The sequence below is a fragment of the Stenella coeruleoalba genome (genome assembly GCF_951394435.1).
Source record: "Stenella coeruleoalba genome assembly, chromosome: 11".
Classification (NCBI taxonomy): domain Eukaryota; kingdom Metazoa; phylum Chordata; class Mammalia; order Artiodactyla; family Delphinidae; genus Stenella; species Stenella coeruleoalba.
The window spans coordinates 62940306-62958774 of record NC_137157.1 but is presented as its reverse complement, the minus strand read 5'-3'; the positions used below and the strand labels follow the sequence as shown (position 1 = coordinate 62958774).

The following is an 18469-nucleotide window of genomic DNA, read 5'->3' as shown; positions in this document are numbered from 1 at the left end:
TGACCCCCTATTTTCCCCCCCATCTCTGCTCCCCCACTCTGTCAGCCATAAGCCTCTGGACCCTGTGATTAAGCCCAGAATTCTGACCAGACTGAGTTGAGCTGAAAACACCAGTGAGGGACAGGAGGGTCTGGTCACTGCTCCCACTGGCAGTGGACGTTTACCTTGGATGCCACCCCACCACATAAGAAGATGTCACCAACACAGGCTTGCCCTGGTGCACCGTCACATTCAGGTGCTGGGAGCCCACTGAGCGAAGGACCTGTGTTGGGCTGCTCTAGGCAGACATCTGCCCCTGGTCACCTGCATCTCCTGGGCATCTGCCTCCAGCCACCCCACTCCCTTCCCCACCTAGCCTCAGACCCTGAGTGGGGCTCTGGAGCCATCTGTGCGGATCCCCAGTCTAACCCTCCACTTCCAGGAGGCTGTCTGCTGTCTGCAAGTCATTTCAAGTCTCTGAGCTTCAGGCTCCTCATCTGAATCTGAGAACAGCAGAACCTAGTTTATAGAGTTATGGTGAGGATTCAGTACGTGTGCAGAGCTTGCTGTGGGAGAAGCAAGTGCTCAAAAAATACCAGCTATCATTGTTACCATAACCATAATCATCATCATTAACACTCTCAGTCTGGTGAGGACGGCCAAGGACAAGCTCAATCTAAGTGCATCTGTCACAGGGTACCTGGAATCTCCCTTCCTCCAAGAAGCCTTCCCAGATTACTCCCAGCAGAGCAAGGACTAACTTAGTCCATGCGGCTGGGACACCCTCACTCTCCCACCCCAACAAGCAGCACTGAACCTCCCCAGGAGTCAGGGGTACCTCTTCCCAGCTCTGTCTAAAGCGTCAATCCTGTTGTTACGACCTTCCTTGCCCCTCTGCCCAGGTCAGCTGGTCTGTCTTAGAGACCTGACAGCACTGAGCCCCTCTGCGCCCACTGGTACTTCACAAGGGTTCAGAGAAGAGGACTATGAGGAAGATGGGGATGGTGGAGGGACCTGAGGACATGGTGGGAGGCTGAGAAGGCAGGGCCCCCGGGAGGCCACACTCACCAACGTAAACACGCCTGCTCCCAGCACGGCATACACTGCATGGAGCCAGGGCACCTGCAGGGCAGACAAAAAGTGGGCTCAAGGATGGCGAGATGGGCAGTGCGGCAGAGGGGCAGGGAGAAGGGATCAGTCCAGGAATGGAGGGTGTGGCACAGACCTCCCCAGTGGGGGCCCTCTCTCACCCCCCCAACCCTGCCCCAGACTGAGAGGTCCTTAATCCCCTGCGTGCTCACGGTGGGTGGGGGAGCCCCAGGGTAACAGTGATCCTGGAGGGCTGGCAGGCGAGGTCCAGATGGGCCAGCACTTCTTTCCTCCACACACAGCCCCAGGCTCAGGCTGGCCCAGGGTGACTCATCCTATGGGGTCCCTGCCATCCTCCCAGCCTGGGTCTGGCCTGAGGCTGTGCCCTTCTCCCAGTGTGGACTCATCCCTGTGCCGTCTGTCCCCATGTCGGGAGCTTCCTGGCTCTGCCTGTGTGGGTAAAGGGGCTCAGGTAGAAGGGGACAAAGACTTAGGCCCAGGGGTTGGGGGGGCATCTGGCATCCCTGCCAGCTGTGCTTGCTGGGATCCCCTGCAGAGGCTGGAACAGCACCCCTTCCCAACCTCTGCTCCCCCCAGGCCTCAGGGGCACCCAGCTGAGTGCGGAAACCTTGCAAGAGGTGCCAAACGAACAGTGCCCTCTGAAGAGCCTTCCCGCAGAAGACTCCTGGAAACACAGGCATTCCATCAGCCTGACCCGGGTCGATAAAGGGTTCTTGGAAGCTCTGAGGCCCCTTCCTGTACCCCTCCCCCCATCCTAGATACACAGAGGGCCCCCAGGCCAGCTCCGGCTCCTCCCTTCGTCAACAGGATCCTGGGAAGAGCCAAGGAAATGCCAGAACCAATCCTGACGTTCTGGACTGGGAGGCAATAACCTGGGGCTGGGCAGGATGGGGTAGGGAGGGGGAGTGAGGAATACTGCTCTCAGCCTGGCAGCAAAGGGGCAGTGGGGGACCCCCGTACTAGAGGTAGCTAAGAGGAGGTAGCGGCAGGTACAAGCCCTGAGCCCTCAGCACGGGTCCAACAGCTGCTCTCTTGGGTTCCCAGGGTTCAAACCCCCTCCTGTGATGCCCTAAGTCCGCCCCTTCTCCACCTGCAGCAGCCTGAGTTCCTGGAATGGGTCACTGAGCCCTGAGCAGTCTTAGTGGGATTTCCCAGGCAGGCCGGACACTTCTTAAAGAGCTGAGATTCATCTGTCGCCATGGACACCCTCATGGGGCAGGGGTATGCTCGGAGCCCCACTGTCCCATTTCCCGCCTGCCTGGACAGCCAGATCCTGCCTCCCTGCACTTGACTGATCCCCCAAGGGGCCCAGGAAGCCCTTCCTCAGGGCCCCTCTGGGCCTGGTGGCCCCAGGGAGCTCCGGAGCCCCCTCCCCGGCCTAGGGTTTAAATGATCTGAGCCCTCCCCCTCAGCCTCACCTCCCCGCTAGTGGAGAAGATGGGAAAGGTGAAGCGGATGTGGCTTGTGGAGTGGGCAGGTGCCCAGACCTGTCAAGAAAAGCCTCGCTTCATTGTTTGCTTACACTGCCAAGCAGCCCGGGGCAGGACAGGATGGCAGGCTGTGAGCCCTTGGCTCGCGGCCTTCCCTGGAGGGTGTAGGAGGAAACGGCACCCTCGGGCCGGCAGTCCCACCCCCGCCATCCCCACGGGGCCGGCTTGGAGACCTGGAGACTCACATATTGGAAGGGCAGGAGGATGGCCAGGATGAGTCCACTGAAGAAGAGAGTCATGAGCAGCACGAAGAGCACACCTTGGCAGGACGTGAAGTCAAACTGCAGGGGTAGGACGGGCGTCAGCTGCCGGGGCCCTCAGGCCTGCACAGAGCGGCCCGGCATGGCGGTGCGCTGGCCAGAAGGCGGAGGCCGAGGCAGCAGGCCACCGTCCCGTGCTCACCCCAGAACCCGCTGTTCCTCCCCCTCCCATCCCAGGCGGCCCCCCCAGACACTACGCATGCCTTTTACCTCCCCCAGCTGGGGAATCCGAGCTTGCAGCCCACCGCCCCCGCCCCCCACCAACCTTCTCCAGCCCGAAGGCCCCAGGGCTGACCTTGGTCTGGAAGCTAAAGACGGTGACCGAGAGGCAGACGAGGGCCGTGATGCCCAGGCACAGCAGCACAGATGTGGTATTGTAGTAGCTGCAGGACGGGCAGGCCAGGGGGTCGGCTTCAGGGCAGGGCTTCTGGTCTCCCCTTGCCCTCCTCCCAGGTCCTCCCCTTCTGCCAGGACCTGATCCCACGACCTCTGGCTCCCAGCCTCTCCCCTTTCCCAGGATCCCCCTTCTCTCTGCCTCCTCATCCTTTCTACTGGGACCCACCCTCCCCAACATGCTCACACTCAGAATCCTGTTAGAAGGATCTCGAAGAGGTGGGAGTGGGGGTGGGGAGGGGTTGTGCTGGTGCCTGGAGGTGGCTTATAGGGAACTGTGTGATCATGAACCTGGGGTCTTTTCAGCTGCAGCTTGAGAGGTGTCACCTTGCTCTCCTCCGTCTCCCACCCCCACCCACCAGCCTGGCCAGGTCCTGGAGGCCGAGTGCGGGAGGAGCGCGCTCCAAGCCCACGTCTCCTGCCTGCCTGAACGCCCCACCCCACCCCGTCCAAACGCTCCCTGGAAGGACTGTGCTTGGGGCAGCTCCCCTCAGGGTGTGGCCAGCCCCCTTCACCCTGGCCCCTTTACCTGGACAACATCCCAGTGAGGTAGGCCATGGACAGGGTCTGAAAGGAGAAGCAGGATGAGGGAATGCTGGGGGCCCAGACACCTTCAAGGGCCAGCCTGGGTCTCCACCCCTTGTGTGTACCCCTCAACTCTGAGTCTGCTTTGCTCACACACACATTTACCTCCAGGATTTCTCCCGGTGAAGGAGGTCCCAGCCGTCCCTTTCTTTTTTCTGCAGCCCTGCTCGTCCCCCTTTCTAAGATTCACACCCTCCCCCCACCCCCAGCTCTTGTTATCCATAGCTCTGGGAGTCCCCATACAAACCTCTTAAAAACAAAATCACAACGGAAAGAGGGAGTGGATGGAGTGGGGAGAGAAAGGCTATTTGGAAAGAGAGGGTGGGGTGTCTTTGCAGAAGAAGTGGGGCGAAAATACCCCTGCCACCCCCAGTGACCTCACATCAGCTACCTCCAACTCCTAGCCCTGGAAGCTCACCCTTCACCCTCCTCCCCCCATCCCCACTCAGCATCTGTCCCCACATCACTTACAAAGATGGTCAGGAGGATCAGGTTCCAGGGGAAATGCCTCCTGTAAGGCAAGCCACCGAGTTCAGAGGAGAGAGGGGGCGTGCCTGCAGCACAGGCTGGGTCATGCTGTCCGAGGGCTCCCCCACAGACTCACCCCCACGCCTCGGAGCTTCTTCCTTCAGCCACATCCCCACGTGCCCCCATCTGTGCCTTCACCCTCCCCCCGCCCCGACGTGCCAAGTAAAGGAGGGAGGGGCAGGCCTTGATGGAGCCCAGAGAAGGATGGGGCCGTCTCAGGGGTGCACTGGCGGCAAGCAGGACTGGGGCCAGGACTTCCAAGGTCCTGCTCACGTTCCCACAGCCATGCTGCTCCTCAAGCCGTCATCATACCTTGGTCCAGAACAGCAGGCCAGGGTCAGGTACGTCGCGAAGAAGACGGCGCTGTGAGAGACAGACGGATGCGAGAGCTGGCCCCTGAAGGCCCTCCGCCCAGGCCCCTGCTCGTCCCACTCTCTGCCACCCCTGCCCACAGGGCACCAAGCAGGCTGCCACGGGCCAGGGGCAGGGGTTGGTTAAGCGCACGATCATCTCAGAACCTTGCAATGGGCAGGGTGATGGTGTAATTCCAAAAGAAAGGAAGGGGAGTAAGATGAGCCTGCTTCTAGAAATACTGAATCTTGGGTGCCATGTGGTAGCTGACCACCCAGTGCAAAGTGGTTCCCCCCAGACAATACCTTATTACTTATATATATTTTGAAAAGCTCATATACAGTGTTCTCCATATGCCAGGCAGAGGGCTACATGCTTTATGAGGATTAGCTAATATAACCCTCCTATCTTCTCTAGGAAGCACGTTCTTCACTTTATAACTGAGGCACAGTGAGGCCAGGTGAGCTGTCCAAGGTCATACGGCTACCACATGGCAGAGGCAGGGTTAGAACACAGGCTTCCTCCTCCAGAGTCCTAGCTTATAACCACTACCCCATACTGCCTCCTTTAGGCCTTTCCCTGGCTCTGTCACTACCTACAATGATCTTGTCTGTCCTGCCAGCACCTGGCACAGCAAGAAGTACCTGTGGCATGAATTTCTGGATCAGGTGGCCGTATCCATTGGGAGACTGGCAGGAAGCTCAGGTGGAACCCAGAGACAGGGGTCGAGGATTAAGGATTTTCTGGAGAGCAGTGGAGGTGGAGGCCAGTCCAGGAGGTGGGACATGAGGGCTGAAGACCCAAGGCTGGGGCATGCTCATGTCTACCTAGATTGGTGCCTACACCAATGCATGGTCTCCAGCTCTCAGTGTGCCCTCAACACACGGCACCTGTCATCCTTCCCCATCTCCCTCCTCGGTTCTCTCACGCATCCCCTACAGCAACAACGCCAACCATCCTCCTTCATCTGCAAACCTCCCAGGCTGCCTCACTCTCCTGCCTGGTCTGGCCTGATGTGTCCCAGAAAGATTCGAGATGAGGTGGGGGGCTCCACTGGCTCCCTGCCTGCCGCCTGCAAACATCGCGTCATGCATCTATGTGTCCTTCCTCCTGTCCCTCCTCCCATCCCCGGTGAATCCCCCCAAGCCTCTGGGTCCCACACCCTCAACTGCCCTGCCTTCGACTGCTACATCTTCTCCCTCACAAACCTCCTCAGCTGTTCTCCATCTTTAACCAACATCTTTCCCGGCTCCAGCTACTGCCACTTTACCCACCCTCACAGTCAAGCTTCTTCAGAAAGTTGTCTCCACTCACGGCACCTTCTCCAACTCACAATCACTCCTCAACTTAACAAACCAGCCCCTGTCCCACTTAATGAGAGCTGGCTTTGCCACATCACTATGACTTTGTTGAGTCCAACTGACACTTGTCCATCCTTATCTGACCTGGACATGCTGACACCTGATCTCTCTCGTTGTTTCCCAGGTCCCACAATGACACAGCCTTGGGTCCCCTCCTACCTCCCTGGTCACTCCTTCTCCATCTCCTTCAGCACAGGGTCTCCCTTCATGATCCTCCTGGGTGGGCTCACTCATTCCTAGGACTCCCTTTATCAGGCAGATGCTTATGACTCACACACCATATTTCTGATCTAGAATTTCCTTCTCAACCTCAGACCTGAATACCCAACTGCCTGCTGGGCAAACACGGCTGTTATGCAGCAGGTTAGAGCCGAACCTGCCCTCTTCCTTGCTCCTTCTCCTGCATCCCCTGTTGCAGAGGATGTCATGCAGCCTCCGAGTCACCCAACCAGCGACCTCGGTCAGCCTTGACTCTCACCCTGCCATGCCCAGCTAATCACTTGGACCTGCTGATCCTCTACCCAGGCAGTTCTCAAATCTGTCCCCTTCTCTCCATCCCCACGACCACCCTTTTAGGTCGGGTCATCTCTGTCTATCGGGTCCTTCTGCCTCCAGTCCTGCCTTCCACTCTCAAAGCTATAGGCAGATCCCATCATGTGACTCTCCTGTTTAAAATTCCAAAGACCTGGTGATGCCCTGCCTGATCCGCCCCCCCCCCCCCCCCCCCGCCTACCTCTGCAGCCCATCCCACACCGCACTCCGCCCCTCCATCTACCCTCATGGCCCTCTGCACCCTCACAGCGTGCCCACCACTCTCTGCCTCTACTGGAAAGGACCGACTGGCGAGGATGCCTGGGGCTGAGGTTGGAGGGGCTTCCTCTGTGCACCACGGGCATAACTCAACCAAAGCCTGCACCCCACACCCCACGGGTCTGCTCATCTGATCCCCACCCAGATGTAGCACCTGGAACAACCTATTGTCCAACCCGGGGCCTGGCACGGCTTAGGCAATCTTTATGTATTTCTGGGTGAAATGTGAAAGCACAGGGAAGGTAGGGGTTGAGACGAGCCTATTGCATTTGGTAAACAGGAGCCCTCCATCCTCACCCTCTCCTATTCTTCAGTGGTTCTCAAATGAGGCATCACTGCTGTCACAGTGATGGAGGGGTTCTCAGTGCCAGGGCCAGGGCTGCAGGCCATCCTGTTCCGTGAGGAACAGTGGAGTCGTCCTGCCCCAGTTGTTAAGAAATACCCCAGCATCTGCTCTCTTTCGGTCTCCCTTGAGTCACCAGTCACTTCGACAACAATAATAATAATAATACCCTTGTCTATGTGTATCCTGGTTGTGGGGCCTGTCTCCCTGGCCAGACTGGAAGCTTCCTGAGGGCAGGGCCCAGCCTCCTTTTCTCTCTGGTCCAGAGCTCCTCAACCCTCAAGACGAGTGGTCGGGAGGAAGGGCAGAGGGACGGATGACCTGGAGCGTATGGGGCAGTTTGGGAGCCTGACCCTCATTTCACATCCCAGCTCTGCCACCACCATCGTGTGACCTTGAACAGCTACTTAATTGCAGAGCTCCAGCCTCCTGCTTTGTAAAACGGGAATGCTGGTACCAACTCACTGGGCTGTAGCGAGGACTGAATGAGAGCATGCAGTCCAGCCTTGAGCACAGAGCCTGGCACTGGGTAGGGACCTGAAGATGGGAGTTGTTATTATTATAACTAGAACCTGGCTAACTGACAGCTTCCTGGAGAGGCTCGGACCCACCTCCCCCAAGTCTGGTCTCACACTTTTCCTCCTCTGTCCGGTCCCCCCACCTCCACCCCACAGCCCTCACTCCTCCCCTGCACGGTAGGGAGGCCCGCAGTTCCCGCTGCCAAGGCTCAGAGGGAGCAATCAGACAATAAGGCGAGAGCCCACTGAGGGAGATGATTGGGGCCTGGAGAAAGAGTGGGCGGGGGGAGGGGGTGGTGCTGGAAGGCTGCCATCCCAGGGAGCGAAGAATAAATCACAGAAGAAGTGAAAGACAGACTTGCTTGTCAGAGCCTGGGCCTCAGGGCCTGAGCTAGAGCCGTGGTCTGTTTACAGAATGTCAAGACCAAGGCACGAGGCTCAGGTGGAGGCCAGGGTCCAAACCCAGTGTCCTCCCCCAACTTATGATGCTCCAGGACCAGTCCCAGGCTGTGGGGAGGCAGCAGAGCATGGAGGGGAAGTGCACGAGCTTCTCAATCAGAAAGACAGGGTTCAATCCTGGCTCTGCTGCTTAGGAAGAAACATCTTCTCTCTGAGCCTCAATTTTCTCATGTATAAAATGGGAATAATAGGGCTTCCCTGGTGGCGCAGTGGTTGAGAATCTGCCTGCTAATGCAAGGGACACGGGTTCGAGTCCTGGTCTGGGAGGAACCCACATGCCGCGGAGCAACTAGGCCCGTGAGCCACAACTACTGAGCCTGCGCGACTGGAGCCTGTGCTCCGCAACAAGAGAGGCCGCGATAGTGAGAGGCCCGCACACCGGGATGAAGAGCGGCCCCCGCTTGCCACAACTAGAGAAAGCCCTCGCACAGAAACGAAGACCCAACACAGCAAAAATAAATAAATTAATTAATAAACTCCTACCCCCAACGTCTTCTTTAAACAAAAAAAAATGGGGATAATAACTGTATCTGCCTCGTAGGGCTGTTGTTAAGGATCAAATGAAGAATATTTGCAAATCACATGGGACAGTGCTACATACATAGAAAAAGACCTGTTTTATTCTTACTGCTATTAAGGGCTTGGTATTTGGAGGACGTGAGACCCACTAGGTGTCAGACCTGCTAGGTCTCAGACCCAGAGGCAGACTCAGGACTGGATAGCGATGTGGGGAGGGGGCAGGATGGGGCAGAGCAACAGGCTGGCTTTCTAGAGAACAGGGCAGCATCTTGGTGGTGAATTCCCAAGCACCTTTAAGGCTTGGCGACGCTCCATGGAAAGCACACGTTCCATGCCCACTTCCGACTTCTCTCCACACCCACCCACCCCTGAGTCTGGGACAGCATCTGTTTTCTGCCTGGAGATGCTGAGGAGGAAGGACCTCTCACCATTCAGAGGTCAAATTCTCACACCATTCTCAGTGGGGTGGACCCTGCCCTCAATTCTAGAGCCTGCTTATTCTTGGATTGTCCCCCTGCCACCATCTGCTTAGGGCACAGAGTCCCAAAGACCCTCCCGCAGCAGGCCTGACGAGGGGCCTGGGGACCGCATTCCCGAGGTGGCAGGGCGCAGAGGCTGCCAGGCGGTGCTGATGTGCCGGGAGCCATGCCAACCCGCCACGGGGGCTGGCTGGGGTGGCAGTTCCTGGGGCCTCATCAGTTTTAGCCTACAGTGCCCCCCATCCCCCCAAATGCCCACCTCCCTGCCTGGTCTGCAGACAGGCCCTCTGTCCTGTGCCCTAAGAAAGGCTCTGGGTGTGAATGTCTCCTCCCCTGGGATCCCCAACTTGGCTGAGCTCCTCCTCCACTCCTCCGGGGAGCCCCAGAGGCCAGGATGTCTCCTTCCTGTCGGGCTTTGGCTGGCTTTTGTTAACTTGAGGCCCACTCTGGGACTGTTCTGGGCTCGGGTGGTCCAGGAGGCTCTGGGCTGAGCCTACGTTCCCACCAGACCCCCATCCAGGAACAGGCCTGGGACAGCTGTAGTGTGCAAGCTCCTTGGGTGGACATTCAGAGCCTCCACCCCGGAAGGCCTCGCTTCTCTCTGGGATGTCCCGATTCCCCTCACGGAGGCTTGCAGTGCTCCGCCAGCCTGGTCCCTAATTTACCCAATGTACCACGTGTGCTCCCACTCCCAAGCTTCTACTTAAGTCACCCCAGTCCCCAGGCCCTTGGCTCATTCTTTGAGGCGCACCCGCTGACATGGACTGAGGGCTCCCCCTCCTCTGAATGCTGCTCTTTCACAGGTTGCCTTGTATGCCCACCACCTTCCCCTGCAGAGGCCTCCTCTCCACCAGCTCCAGTTCTGGCCTGGGCTCACAGTAGGTGCTGAAGGAGACTTTGCTGACAGTAGTTCTGCTTTGAACAGGGTGGTCTGGCCTGGAAGTATCCAGAATGACTCCTTAATTGCCCACATAGGAGGGTCAGAATAACCTCTAAAGTTCCCTGCCATGCTCCTTAAAGAGTAGAGTATATAAGCAGAAGCCAACTGCTCGAGGGGAAGGGAGTCTGCCAAGTAGAGGGGTTAAGAGTACAAGCCTCAACCTGAAGCTTGGGTTTGAATCCCAGCTCTACCACGGCCTACCTGTGTGACCTTGGGCAAATTACTCAACCTCTCTGAGACTTAGTTTTCTGAGGAGTGAATGCAACACTGCATATCAAGCACATAGAACAATGCCCAGCCCTTATTAGGCACTTTATAAGTGGTATCTCTTATGATTAATAATTCACAAGCATTAATAACAACTACGTTAATATTGAGTAGCAACATCATCATTAGTGTGGGCCAAGGTGTCCCAGACCCCCTTCTCCTCCAGGCCAAGGTCTGGGTCTCCCTAGCCATGACCCCACTTCCACCCTTCCCTCCTTGGGCAGGCACCAGAACCAAGGCCCATCTCCTCCCCTCCCCCTCAGCTCTACACACCCCAGAAGGCCCCTTCTGGCCCTGCTCTTATGAGGCGGTTCCTATGGGATGGGGAGAGGTCATGGGCTGGGATTCTGTCAGCGGAGATTTCCCACCTTGGCTGTGGAGGGTGTTCTGGGAAGGGGCCTGGGTATACTTACTAGGATGCCCAGTACCAGCCTGGGTTGGCCTGGACATAGTCCTTAACGGGGTCACTGCAGAGAAGGGAGGGAGAGAGAATCAGAATTTACCCTCTGTCTCCATTTCTAGTTCAACCTCTGCACCTGCCCCCCCCACCACCCCCACCCCCCGCCCCACCCGCCAGTTCACAGGACTCGAGAGGAAGAAAGGAGAGACCACACCCCTGGTGGGGGAGGGAGCTCCAGCCACAGTCTCCCAGTCTCAGGCTGAGACTTGGGTGCGCCCAGGTGTAGGGCTGCTGCATCTGAGAGGAACAACTGCTTCACAGACACCTGCAGGCCCAGAAAGCACGGGGCCACCCCCAGCTGGACGGAGGACCCCTCCCTGTGCACGGTCTAAGGTTCTTCCCAGCATGAGGTGGGCCGCTGCCCTGCACCAGCATCTTCAGGCAGACGGTTCTAAGAACAGTCTGACTCTGGACCCTCCTCCCCAGGCCGAGACCTGGCGCCACCACCCGTGGAACGTGCTGCTCCACACAGCCAACTCACCAGAAGGTAAAGAGAGCCACGACACCCAAGGTCACCAGCAGCTGGATCAGCAGAATGGTATAGACCTGGGGGTGGGAGGGGGTTCCGCTCAGCTTGGGGGGCCCTGTTGGGGGCCAGAGAGGCTCAGGGCCCCAGCAAGGCTTAGGGAGACCCCAACTTCCCGGCGACTCCATCTACCCTCCAGACCCGCATCCTGGGCCTTCCACCCTCCTTCTTAGGGGGCATCGGAATGAATCCAGGACAAGGCGAAAGGACAGCAAAGACGCTCCAGAGCCCACACCCATGGCATCTGGAGAGAAGAGACCACGTGTTCAGCCGCAGCAGGGGGCAGTGGGCACCCCAACTTCCCAGTAGGTGCCGTCAGTTGGCATCACAAGGATGGGGAGAGGGATGGCCTCTGGGCAGGAGACTGGGCCAGCGGCTTCTCGAGAGGCTCCCCCCACCCAGCTTCCCAGACTGGGAGAGTTGGGGGAGACAGTTACCTTTCTGATGAAGACTCTGCGAACGTTCTGGTCGTCCCAACTGAAGGTGGTGAAGAGCTCATGGTCTCCAGTGGGGAAACCACTCTCATAGCTAGAGCTGCTGCCTGGATGGGCAGGGGGAGGGCCGTGAGCGCTCCCACACACATAAACACCACCCGCAACGGCTCAGAGCTACCTTTTGTCAGACTGGCTTTCTGGACCAGGCAACGCCCTTCTCTCCGGCCCCATTCTCAAACCTCCTCCTGCCCCACCCCATCCCATCCCACAGAGATCCCAGATCTCTCCCAGGTTGCCCCTCACCTTTCCTGTTCTGAGTGTGAGAAGGAACTGTCATCTCCCCTTCCCACCCCAAGCGGGAGCTCCCTGGGGCCCAAGCTCTGCCATACAAATGTGGCCCTTCCCGCTTGTGCCCCCCCATCCACCTTCCTGGACAGTCTGGCTCCCTTGTGGCTGAGAATCAGAGGACAGCCACTCCCCCGGGGCTACCTCACACATCCCAGAGTCAAAGGTCCTACCCCGGCTTGCTCTGAGGTCCCGGGGGTGGGAACTGGGGACTCGTAGGTGGGGTGGACCTGCTGGTGCTCCAGCTGGGAACCAGAGCTGGGGGAGGCTGGAGGGGAAACAGAGCCAGGACAAGGGCAAGAAGTGGCATGTGGGTGTGGGTAAAGCTTGGGGGCCTGGTCCCAGAACTCAGGCTTTTGGAAGAGCATGGGCTCTGTAAGCAAACACGTGGATCCCTCCCCAGGACCGACTAGCTGTGCAGCCTTAAGCAAGTCACCAGCCTTCTTTGTCTCTTCCGGGATATGGGTTAGTGATACCCACCTCACGGGGATGAAACGGAGAAAAGTGAAAGCTCTGTGCCTGACGCTGACAACACCACCCTCTCTCTTCCATCCCTCGTCTGGGTCATTCCTAAGGCCTCAGATGTGTCCGCTCTGCTCTCCACCATCCCTGCAAGTTCTCCATGACCTTCCCCTCCACAGCAAGAGCCTGTCTTGGCCTTTCAAATCTGCCCTCGGCACTGTCCCGCTTTAAATTCTTTGATGGCTCCTCACTGCCTTTTACTCAAGTTCAAGTTCCTTAACAAAGCCTCCTCAGCCTCCCACGAGTCCTCCAGCCCCACTGCACACTACTCCCTTCTACTTTTCTCCAGCCTGACTATATTTTTTTCAGCAATGTGCTCTCTTGCCTCTGGGCCCCTGCACATTCTTTCTTTCAGCCTTGGACACTCATTTTCCTACCTCTTCACCAAGCTAATACATGCCATCCTTCAGGACTCCCCTCATGGATACCCCTTCCTCCAGGAAGTCTTCCCTGACTGTCAGGCGGGTTAGTTGAACTGCCAAGGCCTCCATCACTGCCTTTCACCATGTGGTAATCATCCATTTACTTGTCTACACTGTCAGCTCTGTGAGGGAAGGGCTTGCAAATCAATGCATCCCCAGAAATTAGCTCAGTGCCAGACACGGTGCCTGGTGCACGCTTAGTAAATGTTTGTCACGTGCTGACTGAAATGAGCTGCCTTCCTCTGCCCTGACAGTTCGTTGGAAAACATTCCTTAAGGCAGCCAGTCCTGGCAACCAGGATATGGGAAATGAGGAAGGGGGAGGGAGGTGGACCCACTGCCAACCTGGGGCTTGGAGACCCTCAACCTCTTATCCTTCACTCCTTCATGTTCTGTCCACGTCCCCCACCAAAGCCCAAATGGCCAGGCCACAGAGGGGGAGAAAAGGAGAGAAAAAGCAGTCCTGTGGGTGTCAGCGGCAGGAGGAAGGGCTCCCATGAACACCAGACCTTCAAAGGCCCTCCAGTAGATGACGGTGGGGTGGGTCTGCTTGGGTCTGGGCTGAAGGGCTCTGTGGTGGGAGGTGTGGACCATGGTGGCCGCTCCTCCTGAGTAGAGACGGTCTGAGGCATTGTCCCCAGGATCCCTTCTAGAATTCTGCTGGGGGTGGGGGTGGGGTGACAAGGTGGGGGAGGGGGCCGAGGGGGCCGAGGAAGACTTCCTTGCAGCTTGCGGGAGCTGTACATTCCCAGCCCTGAGGCAAAGCTCCCACAGGCTGCCACACCGAACAGAGGGCCCCCTACCAGCCCGATTCTTAGTGTGCAAGGAGCTGGCGTCAGCCCGGGTGGGTCGGCCTAGGAATCGTGCCTGGCCCTGAGGGATGCTAAGGCTGGCATCCACACACCTTCCCCACATCCTGCTCTCCTGCCCCCAGTTAAGGCCTGGGGAAGGGTAGAGAGACAAGGAGAGTGATGAGTGAAGTGGATCCTCAGGCCCCTGCCCTAAACAACCCTGGGGCCTCCACGGGGACTGGTTTCAGATCAGCCAGCGTGTCAGCAAACTGCACCCACACTCACAGGGAGGCAGCCCCAGCTGAGGCCACAGTTAGCTGTAGCCTCGTACTGCTCCTTCCTGTGTCCACTCTGACCTCCCTCACTCCCTCTCTGCAACCCTTTCTTCTAGGACAGCCCCTGGTTTTTCTCCCCCATCTGTCCCCTCTTTTTGCCCTAGCTTGGTGACTTGAAAAAGCCCCTCTTCCCCATCCAAGGGAATTATGACTGCAGAAACTGTATCAGTCCTTCTTTATGGAGGTCTCCTTGACCTACCCTCAGAACAGTCCTCCAAATCCCAAACCTTTGACATCAGAGCCTCATACAACAACCATACAGTGCGTCTATTTCTGGGCAACTTCTTCCTATGCAGGTTTTCCATCTGGGCCCACCACTCCCCCTGATGCTCCAGCCTCCAGGAACTGAGAGACTTACTAGGGTCCACATAGGCCCAGCTGGGGTGGAGAGGCACAGCCGAGGGGGCTGGCGGGAAGACTCCTGCCTTCAGCCCCTCCCCAGAGGTGGCCTCCTCATAGGAGGGCGGGGCCGAAGGCACTGCTGGAGCCTCCTTCTTCTCACCATTCGCCTGCTGCTGCCCCTCTGTCCCGGGGGCCTTGTTAGCCACAGAGAGCTGTGGAGTAGAGGCAGAGAGAGACAGTCACCAGGGGGAGGGCACCTTCTAAGTCCTCTTCCCCAGCCCCTCAATTTCTGGAACTTCCATGGGTACTTTCTCACCTGCACTAGGAACGGCAGTGGTGCAGACAAGAACCTCCCTATTTTATGTGGGGTATATATACGGTGGAATATTATTCAGCCTTAAAAAAGGAGGAATTCCTGTCATTTGCAACAACATGGGTGAACCTGGAGGACATCATGCTAAGTGAAATAAGCCAGACACAGAAAGACAAAAACTGCAGGATCTCACTTATATGTGGAATCTAAAATTGTCGAAATCGTAGAAGTACAGAGTAGAATGGTGGTTGCCAGGGTCTGGGGGTTGGGGGGAATGGGGAGATACTGGTCAAAAGGGCACAAAGTTTCAGTTATGCATGACGAAAAAGTTCTGGAGATCTAATTGCAGCCTGGTGACTATAGTTAACAATACTGTATTGTGTACTCGAAATTCGCTGAGAGGGTAGATCATAAGTGTTCTTGCCACACACACACACACAGAAGGTAACTATGTGAAGTGATGGATGTGTTAACCAGGTTGATTGTGGTAATCATTCCGCAAGTTATATGTATATCAAAATATCACACACCTTAGATATATACAATTTCTATTTGTCAATTATACCCCAATAAATCTGGAAAAAAAAGAATCTCCCTATTTTACAGATGGGAGAACTGAGCTCCAGGAGGGTCAGGGCTGGCCAGGGGCACACACTGGAGCTGGGATAAGAACTGAGGAAGGAGAAAATTCTTAGGAGAGCCCACCATTGGTGGTCACCGTCCCCCGGGGCAGGGACTGGCGCTATATGGTTCCACCATTTCCCTGGGGTCCAGGGAAGGGCCTGGCACAGAGTAGTAGGCCCTTAAAAGTATTACTGAATGAAAGGTCCTCTCATTGAATCTCCCTGCTACCTTGCTCGTTGTATTTTGATCCCTGTTTTTAAAATGAAGGAACTGAGGATCAGAGAGGAAGAATGACTCAGAGCCACACATGGCCCACTGGGCTGCAGAGCCCAGGTACCGTCCACTGGGGCTGGCCTCCTTCTGCTGGGCTGGAGATGACCAAGGAGGGTGGGGATGGGAGAGCAGGGAAACAGAAAGGGGAGAGGAGAGGGAAAAAAAGAGGAAGAGGAGGACTTCCCTGGCAGTCCAGTGGTGAAGACTCCATGCTTCTACAGCAGGGGGCACGGGTTCAATCCCTGGTCAGGGAACTAAGATCCTGCATGCTGTGGGCAGTGCAGACAAAGAAAAAAAAAAAAAGAGGAAGAGGAATGGGGGTTGCAGTGCAGACAAAGAAAAAAAAAAAAAGAGGAAGAGGAATGGGGGCTGCAGGGGAGCGGAGGGGCAAGAGGCCCCTGGCTAAGAGTCCATTTTGGCCTCATGCTGTTGGAACCTCAGCCTCTCCCTCAAACCAGAACAGAATCTGACTGTCACTGATGGAAGGGGAAAGCACCTCCTCATTCAGCCCCTTCCTTCATCTTACAGATGAGGAAACTGAGGCCCAGTGGGAAATATCCCATGGCGGGTTGAAAATTCAAGTCTATTTACACTCAAATATGGCCCCGGTTCCACAATGTGCAAGTTTAGCTTTGGTGAGAAAATAGGGGCTGGGAGGGCCCGAATGATGCCGCCAGGGAAGGGAAGATTGGGGATGCGGGGATGGTATGAAAACTGAAACGTCACCAAAAGGACTGAACCTCAAAAAACAAACGGGATTTAGGTCTGGTTCCAAAAAGAATGAGTTAAACCTGCAGGGCCACTGAGGAAGGCTGCAAAGTTCCTTCTCTGCGAGCAGCACCTAGCTGAGGCAGCCCAGAGATGAACAAGCACCGGAACGTTTCTTCTTCCATCCAGCCCTGAGGATGACTGAACTGGAGGGGTCTTTTCCATCATCAGAAAGCCTGGGAGCAAGCTGGGGGTGAGGGGCCGAGGAGGCAGGGGCAATACATTCACCTCAGGACAGGAAGCAGCGTCAGCAAAGTGACTGGCGGAGGTGGAGGTGGGAAATGGAGGGAGAGAATCCGCAGAGCGGGGAGCTCTTCATTTTCACCATGGTGAACCCCACCCCTGCGTCCTTAGGGAAGGGCCTCAAAACCCAGGCCTGTGGGAGTAGGGCCCGGGCTCATCCCTCCCACTCCCCAGCCCCCTTCATCACCCAGATCAGAAGGGTCATGCCCAGGAGAATCCATTTCAGCCCACCGGAACCAAGGTTCTCTGAGCCCAGACCCAGGGCTTGTGCCTGGGAAAAGGATTATCACCTCTGACCTCAGTCCGGTCCAGATTCGTCCTCCTCACCAACAACCACCCTGCTGACCCTAGGCCCTGGACCCCCAACGTCCAGCATTACCAAGTGAAGTCTGTCCAAATGGCACGAGGTGGTATCACCCAATGACATCATTTTGAGGCCTGATGAGCTTAAAAAACAGTGAAAGGAGGGTCTGAGAGCCCAGGAAAGATGCCATTGGCTCTGAGGCTCATCTCTGAGAAAAGAAGGGGAGTGGAAGGGAGGCCCTTCTTCTGTTTTCTCTGCCCAAACCTTAGCACCCCCAAGCAGAGGGCCAGAGGACCCTCCTTCTTTGCCCCAGGCCCTGGTGGTTGTGTAATTCCACAGGCTATTGGTGTTACATAACCCTACTAGGCCAGCCAAGTCTCTGCCCCAGCCCCTCCCCTACACTTCAGGCCTAAAACAGGAATAAAAAGAGAAGATGTTTTATCCGATCCCATTCAGTCCTATGTCTGGCCAAAGCGAAAACAAAAATTAGAACATCCTGAAGCAGGGTTGCCATAGGAACCCCCCAACCACAGGGGCTGTATCCAGATATGGAATAATGACAGGGAGTTTGGTGGTGGGGGGTGGTTCTGTGGAGGGTGTAAAAGATGAATATATGGTTGGGGTTGGGATTGGACAGAGTGGGGGTGCCCTATAGGGACTGCGCCTCAGGGCTCACCCTGGGGATGCGTGTGCACACACACACACACACACACACACCAGACGCCTAAGCTGACTCCTTAAGGGGACATGGGCGTCTGTGAAGGCTCCTGTGATGCCAAAGCAATTGATGGAATGTAGATGGGAGGAGAGATGAACCTGGTGGGCAGGAAGAGGCCACAACCCATTCCTTGAAACAGGCCTTGTGGGCCTCTGACTTCGGCAAGGACCACGCAGGACCTTCGCATAAGAGCCGAGGGAGGATGCTTACAGTGGTCCTGAGAGTTTGCTTAGGATGACAGGGAGATGGGGGAACCAGAGGATGAAGGATGATGCAGGTGGGGGAGATGCCGATACCTTTCCCTGTGTCATGGTGCCGTCTCTCCGGGAAGGGGTCCCTGAGGCACGGGCGGCCGCTTGGGTCACCGCAGCCTGCCTGCGTCTCTTCCTTCCTCCGCGTGGGTTCTAGCAACATCCACTGCAGCCGGGCCAGGAGGACCGGAGCGTACCATCCAGACGCGGGGAGGGGGGCGGGAGATGGGGGGAGGAGGGGGCCAGGGCGGGCCTGTAGGCTGCGGCGGAGGCCTCTGCGGATTTGCAAGCGGAAGTGGAGGAGGCGGCGCACAGCCCTTTCCTCCCGCCCCCTCCTTCCTGGTATCCTCACCGCTCAGGAACCAGGCAGCGCTGCGCTGCGGAACTGCCCAAGTGGACGGGTCCAA

At 57.0% G+C, this 18469-nt stretch overlaps 1 protein-coding gene across 2 annotated transcripts in view; it reads right to left on the bottom strand.

The window, feature by feature from the left end:
- FAIM2 (Fas apoptotic inhibitory molecule 2) overlaps positions 1-18248 on the bottom strand; it is a 41480-nt gene extending 23232 nt beyond the window's left edge. For both annotated transcript variants that reach the window (XM_079937308.1, XM_079937307.1), the window contains exons 1-11: positions 18108-18248; positions 14585-14780; positions 11816-11919; positions 11334-11398; positions 10806-10859; positions 4658-4708; positions 4289-4328; positions 3762-3799; positions 3135-3222; positions 2765-2860; positions 1048-1101 (exon numbers count right to left, since the gene is read on the bottom strand). In XM_079937308.1, the coding sequence (XP_079793434.1) occupies positions 1048-1101; positions 2765-2860; positions 3135-3222; positions 3762-3799; positions 4289-4328; positions 4658-4708; positions 10806-10859; positions 11334-11398; positions 11816-11919; positions 14585-14780; positions 18108-18122 (801 nt within the window). In that variant the 5' untranslated portion in view covers positions 18123-18248. The remainder of the gene's footprint in view (positions 1-1047; positions 1102-2764; positions 2861-3134; positions 3223-3761; positions 3800-4288; positions 4329-4657; positions 4709-10805; positions 10860-11333; positions 11399-11815; positions 11920-14584; positions 14781-18107) is intronic.
- Positions 18249-18469: the final 221 nt, after the last annotated feature.